Source organism: Paroedura picta, chromosome 8 (assembly GCF_049243985.1).
Source record: "Paroedura picta isolate Pp20150507F chromosome 8, Ppicta_v3.0, whole genome shotgun sequence".
Classification (NCBI taxonomy): Eukaryota; Metazoa; Chordata; class Lepidosauria; order Squamata; family Gekkonidae; genus Paroedura; species Paroedura picta.
In genome coordinates this window covers 34,544,355-34,554,175 of record NC_135376.1, presented here as the reverse complement: position 1 = coordinate 34,554,175, position 9,821 = coordinate 34,544,355, and the positions used below count along the sequence as shown (strand labels likewise).

General features: G+C 44.9%; 1 protein-coding gene across 2 annotated transcripts; it reads left to right on the top strand.

Annotated features, from left to right (window-relative positions):
* The first annotated feature begins 749 nt into the window (after nt 1–749).
* On the top strand, nt 750–5,334 carry LOC143843227 (transcription cofactor HES-6-like). 2 transcript variants are annotated; one of them, XM_077348973.1, is made up of 4 exons: nt 750–921; nt 2,138–2,233; nt 2,362–2,440; nt 4,641–5,334. In XM_077348973.1, the coding sequence occupies exons 1-4, from the start codon at nt 838–840 to the stop codon at nt 5,036–5,038; spliced, it is 657 nt and encodes a 218-aa protein (XP_077205088.1). In that variant the 5' UTR covers nt 750–837; the 3' UTR covers nt 5,039–5,334. The 2 variants fall into 2 exon arrangements, with proteins under 2 accessions (XP_077205088.1, XP_077205087.1); XM_077348972.1 differs by having other exon boundaries at nt 4,638–5,334.
* Nucleotides 5,335–9,821: the final 4,487 nt, after the last annotated feature.

Here is a 9,821-nt window from a genome sequence, read left to right as displayed (position 1 = left end):
AAAAGATACACCAAAAGCAGCCTTATAGAAAGCACAGGCTAGATAGATCTGGGACACTGCCTGTCCCCTGGACATCCAGAAAACAAAAAGGTGCTGAAGATGAGATTCACTCAAGGTGCAAAATCTGCCAACTAAATAACTGAAGGAAAGGTTCTGCCGGCAATTCACAAACAGAGGCAGCTAAGGTTCCATTGGGGGAACAAACGTTTGAAGGTTACTGAAGTCTGTGCACTCCGAAAGGTACGATGCTGGATATCTTTTACTAATGCATGGCAGGGTGGAGGAAAATGAGGAGTGAGAGAGAGAAACTGTGGAGATGAAAAGCATCATTTTGCACGAGAAGATAACAAAACCACTAACCCCAATAGCCCAGGTGTTTGTCAACCGATCCCGATCTATTGTTTCTCCCTGGGAATCAGTGCCCGTTGAGCAAGGAGCCATGTAACCTCTAGTGAGTGCTCTCATTTTGTGCCTCTTCCTTAACAAAAGATTGCTGCCAAGCAAAGCTTTGTAGAGGCTGGACATCTGTCGCTCTTTGGGAGCTCTCTCTCCCTGTACATGTGTGTGTGTGTGCTGCGCGTGTGCGATTTGGCCATTCAAAAGTAGTGACCTGTCAGCCTTGATTGATGGCCACAAGCCTCTGGTCTCAACCCCTCCTGTGGGAAAAGAGGGCCAACCAAGGAGTGCTCTCATTCACATGCTAATACCAGGCTATAAATGCAGGCAGAGCACAGCACCCGTGTAAGAGAAAGCCCCTAGAAGGCAAGGGCAGCGGCCAGCTGCCAAAGGCCTCCCCCGCTTCTTCCTCAAGCCTTGGGGCAGGCGAGGTGGATTGCAATGACGGCCACAACGCTGGCCAGCAGCAGCAGCAGCAGCTCCTCCAACGTACAGAAACTTTCCAGCACCAAAGAGGAAAGGAAGGTATGTGACATTTTGTACATAACTTGGGTCAATGTGGATACTTCTAATAAATGGTGTGACAAAGATGCCCTTGCTGTTTGGCATAGCAGCGCCAGGCATTTGCTAGCTGTGCATGATCAGAGAGAGTAAAACTTTAAGCAAGGTTAGGCATTAGTTTTACATTCAGGCAGATGCCGTTTGGCCCTGGCCTGTGGACCAGGCTGGACTGATCTTGTCAGAACTTGGAATCTAAGCAGGGTCAGCCCTGGTTCATATTTGGACAGGAGACCACCAAGGGGGGCCAGGGTCACTCTGCAGAGGCAGGCAACAGCAAGCCTCCTCTGAACGGCTCTTGCCTTCAAAACCCAATTAGGCTGCTATGAGTCTGGACAGCAAAGGAAGAAGATGCAGTCTGCTTCATTAGAAGAAACCTCCCAGCAAATGATCCCTGTGGAGTGACTCCACAGAAGGCATTGTTTAAACTAGCTGACATCTGGTTGCATCTACAGAGCTGGAAGAAAACCCCAGGAACAAAATGTAACACGTATATAAACTCAGTGATTGTGTGTATGGTCTGCACTCATTTGTCAAAACATATATCTAGCACGTTTTCTAAAACTTAGATTGTAATTAAAATGAAATGCAGTGAAAAGATCTGTAACATTGAACTTGTGGAACTCATAAGCTACCTATCATGCTTTTCATTGCAATTGTGGGGGGGGGGGGGAGGAGGGAGATACAGATGCAAAAAGTTTCAAGAAGAATGGACTGGAATAAGCAGGTTGAGGTCTCCCAAGTAATTCATAAACACAGAGAACCAAGATACAGAAGGTGATGGGAAAGTGTATCACAGAACAATCCGTGTTGTGGAGAGGTTTGGAAAATGAAGGATGAACTCTGGGCAGAATTGTCCTTGCATTTGTACTTCTGCCTTTGCAGCTGGGTTGTTTGTTGCTAGCCGAGGGTGTGCATTTGGAGAGAGACATTCAGGTATTTGTGATTGAGGCCAAAATGCTCGGCAGAGGCAGTGTTATTATGGTCACCGCACAGGTGAGAATTATAGAGCATTGCTATCACACACTGGCACAGCGTCAGCTTGCTGCCACGTGGGAAACACCTGCTTTTAGGAAATGAGACCCATAATGTTTCCCAAGAAAGACCTGCATATTCCCCAAGTATGATCACAACCTTGAAGCAGAACAGCACACTCCTTGTAGTCTTCTGTTAATCATTGCAGTTAAGGAAACCTTTGATTGAACGCAAACGAAGGGAAAGGATTAACAATTGCCTGGACCAGCTCAAAGAGACGGTTGTTGGAGCCTTTCAGCTGGATGTAAGTACAGCATTTTTAACATACTTAATTCTCAGTTCCCGCTCTGCCATGAACCAGCCTTATTTTTTTCTAGTCCAGCCTCTTTCCAAAAGACTCCTTATCCATTTTGTTGTTCCCTTTTTAATCAGCAATCTAAACTTGAAAAAGCTGATATCCTTGAAATGACGGTCAAGCATCTCCAGAATATCCAAAACAGCAAAATCATGGGTGAGTAGAAATCTGTACTTACATAGTTCATGCAGTTATCCCTTCATTGTGCCTTGAATGTTTTTATAAACGTGAAGAACTTTATTCAAGAAAACGCAGAAAGCCATTCAAAGACTAGTACAGGAAAGTAGCTCCCTTTCCCTAAGATGTTGTTTCACAGCCATGCTGGTCTAAAGTGAAAACTCAGTTAACCGCAGATGCTGAAAAGTTTGACTGATAAATAAAGTTGCCAGATCTGGAATGGAAAATTCCTGGAGATTTGGGAGACGTGCCTGAGGAGGGTGGAATTTAGGGTTGCCTGGTCCCCCAGACCACTGGCAGAGGAGGGGAGGGGGAGGGTGACCAGCTCCAAGTTTGGAAAATCCTGGAGCTGGAGCCCGGGGAGGAGGGGGACCTCAGTGGGGTACATTGCCATAGAATCACTCCAAAGCATCCGTTTTCTCCAGGGGCACTCATCTCTGTAGTCTGGAGGAGAACTGTAATTCCAGGGCATCGCCTGGTCTCATCTGGAGGCTGGCATTCCAATGCAGTTTGGGGAAAGAAAGCAACTTAGTAGGGTGTGGTAGCATGCTAGGACTTCTGTTTCCCACAAATTCTTCTGTATATCATAGATTCTGCCCTCTGAAGCTGTTGTATCTTCCAGAGAAAATGATCTCTGTGCTCTGGAGCTCAACTGTAGTTCTGGGGGCTCTCCTGGCCCTGGCTAGAGTTTAGCAATCCTATGCTACAGTCCATGCTAAAAAAAAGGTAATGTAGGGATTGTCTGGAATGCTGATTGTTGAAGAATATCTGTATATCTTTACTGAAAATTGTGAGTGTATTTAGGGCAGGCTTTCTCAACCAGGATCTTGGGGAGGTTTTTTGATGACCCTGGAAGGGTTTCCTGAATGGGTGGAAGCTAATGTTAAAAATATTTTAAATGTGTTAAATATTTAACAGGTGATATGACCATATATGACCATGGCAACCCACCCATCACTCCCAAAATGGCCAATGATAGGCCTGGATGGAGTGGAAAGGGGAGGGGCCCCAGGTGGGCATGTACACAGCTGTGCTTCCCAACCATATTCTGCATGATTGTGCCATTTCTGGGGTTTCTTGAAGACTGAAGAATGTTTCAGGGGTTTCTCAGTAGTAAAAAAGTTGAGAAAGGCTTATTTAGGGGATACAAGTTCCAAGGTGCGGCCTGGGGATCCTCTGAAATCATAACTCTTCTCCAAACAAAAGAGATCAGTTCCCGTGGAGAAAATGGCAGCTATGGAGGGGGGACGATAACTCCATATCATTATACTCTACTGAAGTTCCTTCCTGCCCCAAATCCTGCTCATTTCTGGCTCCAACCTCAAAGTCTCCAAGTATTTTCTAATCCAGAGCTGACAACCTTAAATATAGCATTTTCCAAGGATTCTTTCTGCAAAAAAATTAATTGTTGGTCTCATGGTCATATTATTCTGTGAATATTTTTAGTTTGGGCCTTAAAATGTCTGAGAGACTGACAGCCCACCCATACTATTGTAACCCACAGTTACGTTAAATGTGCTTTATTGTCAGGATTTGTGAATTTGTTGATGTTCCCTTGTTATTTTGTGTAGTGATTTTAACATGATTCCTTAAAGGAAATGCCTTTACTTTAGTTTCCATTCTTCTCTTAATATATTGGTTGTTGACTATGGCTGGTTACAGCTAGTTATGGCCTAGCAGGGCCCAGAACACTCCTCACTTATTTTTCTAATAATGTTTTGTTCTGGTAATGTATGCGGTGGAGGTCTTACAAAATGGGAAATAGCAGTTCAGCAGACCTCTCCTAGCAAGGATGTCCCTGCTTACCTGTCATGTATGGGTTGGTTTTGTATTGTAGTCTTTGAATGGAAGCTTCCCAGACTACAGCGTGAATACTGAAAAACCTGTTAGACACATATACATTGGTATCACAATAAGTCTAACAGCTGCCTCCACATGTCAGTTTTGAAAACAGGGAGATGTTCTTCCTGTTTACATCCAACTTCAGCAGTTCATACATATGTACAGTGTCATCCCACACCAGTCTCTCAATTGTTACCCACTGTTATGAAGAAAGGATCAATCCAATAACGTATGTAGAGCGGATTTTCTGGGTGTCTCCAACGTTCTGATCACAACAATTCATTGCTGATGGTGTTTCTTCAGTGACCGAATAGCATCTTCTGTTCTCTTCCAGCAGATTCCAAACTTGGCTTGGAAGCTCAGCAGCGATACAGCACTGGATACATTCAGTGTATGCATGAGGTCCACAATCTCCTCCTGACCTGTGAGTGGATGGACAAGACCCTCGGAGCACGGTTGTTGAATCACCTGCTGAAATCTTTGCCCAGATCCAGTGAGGAAACTTGCAAGGCAGATGTGAAGTCTGCTAACCCAGGGAGTAATAGCAAGGGGAATACAACAGGGTCTGGTCAGGCTCAAATTCAGTGCTGCTTTGTTGAAGAGAAACAGGGGCTGAAAAAGCCATTTCAGCTGCAACCAGCCTCACGCAGTAGCCAGCGCAAGTTGTCATCTCCAAGTCATTTTGCATATAATGGTGCTAGCATGGGGTCACTAGACATGTGGAGACCATGGTAAAAATGTCTTGGAGAAATCTTACTTCTAATCTTAGACCCTCTTATATGTATCTTATAGATATGCCTCTTTAAACACTTTTTGGAGCAAGTCTGCTCCTGTAGGTGTACTAAAGACCAGGGTACTTCAAGCCGGAGTAAATGTCTATGTAGCCTGCATTGTAGAAGGCTGCTATTATTTTGTATTTATTGAATGCATCTAAATTATTTTATAGCATCTTCTCTTGGGCTCTTTAGGTTACATGACTTAAATAATTATCTTTTTGGGTATGCTATTAAAAGAATTAACAACTGATTAATAAAAAATACTGAAATACTTTTGACTTGATTCATCCAACTACCTTCCTAAAAATCCACTTGCAAATCAATCTTTTTCCTCAAACAGAAGACCGTATGAGAGAATCATTCTGTTGCTCCAGTGCAAAGGATTGGGGGAGGAGAGGCAATTTCTACGTGCAGGGTTGCATACACAAACACACCTACACAGCAATACCCCAAAGGCAAAGAAATCTACAGGGCCTGCCTTGCGTTTTCTAATGATACTACACCATTGAGGAATGCTGCATTAATTAACAGTGGCAATCTTCTGAAATCCTGTCCCTGAAAAAGAAATCCAAGGTAAAACACATATATCACAACACCAACCTCTACCTGTAAGAATAGTGAGAATCCTCTAAACTGAGCAGCACTCATTTGGTTGCTATGGTTTTCCAAGTGGAAAGCAATTAGAAGGTTTTCTTCCAGTTAAACGAAAGAGAAAGGAGTGGGAATTCTTTGAACACTCTGCATACTAATGAATAAAGTGTGCCTTCCCCCTCCCACAACCTGCTGTCTCATTAGACACATTGATTTGTTTGATGAAGGCTTGGAAAGACTGAATCTCACCATCTTTGTTTCCCCTCTCTGTGAAATAATTTTTAATCCTCACCTCTTAGAATGCCATCAGGAATTGCACATACCCCCAGGATGACACAAGGTGGGGGTGGGGGTGGGCTCCTTCCCATAGAACACCAGCACCTCAACCACTATGGCTGATTTAGTAGCTCAATAGGAGACCTGGCTGGGAAAAGCTCACCAGCCATCTGAAGGGACTGCTGGAAACCTACTCATGACATTGAGATTGCTCTCAGGGACAGGGGTAGCATTGGTGCACACGGTGCCACAAGTACATGCAATGTTCTGTTGAGCATGGTTGTAGAGTTCTAAGAAATGTCATGAGACCACAGTGTGGGAGGTAAAGGTGCCACCTTCCAGGTGGCATCTGGAGATCTCCTTGGATTACAACTGATCACTACCCTGAGAAAATGGCCACTTTGGAAGGTAGACTGTATGGCATTATACCCCACTGAAGTTCCTTCCCTCCCCAATTTTACCTTCCTCAGGCTCTACTCCCCAAACCTCCAGGTATTTCTCAATCTGGAGCTGGCAACCCTAATGGGAGGAATATTTGGGAAGCTTGGGATGGGGCTTAAAGAAGGCAAGCATTGACAGGATATCAAGGAGAAACTACGTTGGTTAGTTGCAGAAAAAAAGAAAAGAAAAGAAAAAAGAGGTCTCATAGCCTTTAAAAGACTTACCAGATTTAATGCTGCATTTATAGTTGCATTTGATACCTGGACTCCAGTCCACGAAAGCTTATGGTTCAAGATATCTGCTAGACTCCAAGATGCCACAGTGTTCCATCCCAAAATACAGTTTAAATAAACAGACCCTTCCCAAAAGCTATGTCCTGGGCTGGTTCTGGATCCACTGTGCCATCTTACCTAAGAGACAAACACCATGGTCCTTTTGGTTCTTGTCATATGGCTCATGCTTGTAGCCAAGCCTGGCTTAAATACCTGCAGCAGGGAGGGAAACATGAAGCTCAGCCCATTAACTTATGTGGTTAGTGAACATGTCCCTAAGATTCCACTCCCCTGTTCACAGGGAACAGACTGCCTGATAGTATGTGCCTATCGGAAGGTGAGAAAGGGTTGCTACCAGGGCTCCGTGACCACCAGGAAACCAGTAAGTGAACCTTTCCCCCCACATCACTGCATCATCATGCTACACAGCTGTTCATCTGCTAAATTTCTGCTACTCAAGTATTCAATAACTGGCACAACCATCCTGCTGGAAAATAAAATATATTGCAACTCTGATCAGGCCAACATTATTTTTATTAATATTTGTCTATAAACTAATTGCTTTGTATAGTGTAAAAAAAAAAGGGACTGCTGTTTGAACACACAAGGAAGGGACCAGGGAAGATGAAAAGAAAGGGCCAAAGAGAGGCATTTCATGGGACATCAGCCTTCCACTAAAGTACAGCCATTTGAAAGCAAAACGTGTGAACTGAAGGCAATCTGAAGGTCATTTTCCTGCTCTAACTGAACCCAGTCAGTAGCTCAGTTAGAGAGCTTTAGACTGAAAATCCAAAGCACCCTGGCTTCATCCTGGGTTTCAACAAGTGGTATTTTCCTTGCACTAACTTTTTCCTTCAGCCATCCCAGTTCTACATCTGCACAAAAAGTGTGTAGGATCCCACAGAAACCTTTTGGACTTTCACTCTCAAAGCTTTTTACTTCTCCCTCCCACATACACAAACCCTCCTGGGGCATTGCAAAATCAGATTGGAGAGAAAGGGGTTGTTAAATCCACAGTTAAATCCAAAGCCACGACAACTGGGCATATAAACATCTCTTTTTATTATGATCAAAAATTGAAAGTAAGCTATGTGTGCAGAAAAGGCCTTGGTAATTTTCATGTCACTTTTGCTTTAGCCTTAGAGTAGGTAAACTTATGCCTAGCTGATGGAGCACCTTCATTACAGTACACAACAGCTACAAGTGGAAGGGACTTTTCCTTTCTTTGATTTTTATTGTAAAAACTAGAGGCAAAGCCCATCGCACCCAGGAATACAACAGGCGCTGCACATACACCTGCTCTGTGACCATTCTGGCCCCCCGGCCCCTGCTCCCTCTTTGATCTTGAGACCCAGTGTGGTGAAGTGGTTAAAAGTAGAAGACTCTAATCTCAAGAGCTGGGTTTGATTCCTGACTCCTCCTCCATATGCAGCCATCAGGGCTACCAACTTCCAGGTTGGAAATCTTCACAAAGATGAAAGAGAGAAAGACAGGATGAAAGAGAGACAAAGAGGACAGAGGGAAGGGAAGAGGAAAGGAAGGCGTCAGTTCCCCTGGAAAAAACAGCTGTCTTGGAAGGGGCAGTGACCTCCTACTCTCACCCCCATAAAACAGTGACTACATAGTTCACCACTGCCCACCTTCCCATCAAATCCCGCAGCTTCCAAAGGCCAGCCCAGGCAAGCCATGGAGGGGTAGACTGCCACCTTCCCCCCCCCACATCTTCCAAAGGCTAGGCTGGAAAGCTTATGGGGGAGGGGGCCTTCTACCTTCCTGCCCCCCCCCACACACATTCCCCGAAGGCTGGGCCAGGTAGGGAATGTTGCAGGGGGGGCAACTTCTTCACACCCCTCCCCCACATCTCCCAAAGGTCAAGCTTGGTGGGGAAGGTTGTGGGGGATTGTCTCCTTTCCACCACCCCCCATTTACTAAAAGACAGGCTGGACAAGTAAGGCATGGGGGGCTGCCTCCATTCCATTCCCCCACATCTCCCAAGGGCCAGCCTGGGCGGGGAAGGCTGCTGGATCTCCCAGTCCCTCTGAGGAGAAGGAGGATGGGGGAAAGCCAAGAGTACTCTGATGGACAGCTGCAGGGCCATGGGGAGATGTTGTGAGCCCAGATCCTGTTAGGGAGGACTCCTGGGAGGAAAAGCCTTGCCAGAAGCTCCTAGCTTCACCTGAACCTCAGCTGGATGTTCACTGATCATTCTTTTGATCATTTTTTAAAATTACAAACTAATATGTTACTGAATACTTGTGTATTTATTTATTTATTTATTTATTTATTTATTTATTTATAGACCTCCGTTCGCCAAAAGGTCTCATGGCGGTTCACAATAAAATATAAAATCGCAATAAAATCACATAAAACCCCATAAATACCCATTATTACAATAAAAAGATGGCATTCTATTCTGTAACTCTCCCCACTTTCCACGCTTGTTCAGAGAGAGGTCAGACGTTAGTTCTATAAGAGAGAGAGGAGAGAAAAACTAGCCGACGGATTAGGAGTCTTGGATTTCCCTGTGTATGCAGTAACCTCCCTTTGTCTGTAGGTGGTCCCATTTGGATGCTCTGCACAGAACCATCAAATTTACTTTTAGAGAGATTTGTTAGGTTTATAATCCTCTGATCCTTAAAGGGTTGCCCACACTCCACCACTAGTTAAACGTGGCAATAAGTTGTTTGTATGCAGTTGCGTATTCACATCTGCAAGCAAAGATGGTGAGTATCTTGCAACAGGATGAAACTATCAGCTCTAACAGAGGCAGCCGTCCAGTCCAGAGAGATGAAAAATCTGGACTGAAGAAGCGGAAGAACCAGAAGCAGAACTGGCAGCAGCTCCCATGTGCACCCAGCCAACTCTTGGCAACCCCATCCACAGGACACTCCAGGCAAGAAATGTCCAGAGGTGGTTTGCCATTGCCTGCCTCTGCAAAGCAACGCCAGTCTTCCTTGGGGGTCTCCCATTCAAGTACTCCGTGTGGCTGTCCCTGCTTAACATACTTATGCCCGGTTCTCCCCCCCACACCCCAATGGGGATCCAAAGCATCTTACAACTTTGTCCTCCTCTCCTCCATTTTATCCTTGCAAAAACTACCATGTAAAGTTTGTTAGGCTGAAAGAGTGACTGTCCCAAAGCCACCACGTGAGCTTCCTTATG

Coding starts and splice junctions, on each gene's coding strand:
- LOC143843227 (XM_077348972.1), top strand. CDS start 838: ATGACGGCCACAACGCTGGCCAGCAGCAGCAGCAGCAGCTCCTCCAAC. Junction 2,234..2,361: donor TTGGAGCCTTTCAGCTGGAT/GTAAGTACAGCA, acceptor CTTTTTAATCAG/CAATCTAAACTTGAAAAAGC. Junction 2,441..4,637: donor CCAAAACAGCAAAATCATGG/GTGAGTAGAAAT, acceptor GTTCTCTTCCAG/CAGATTCCAAACTTGGCTTG.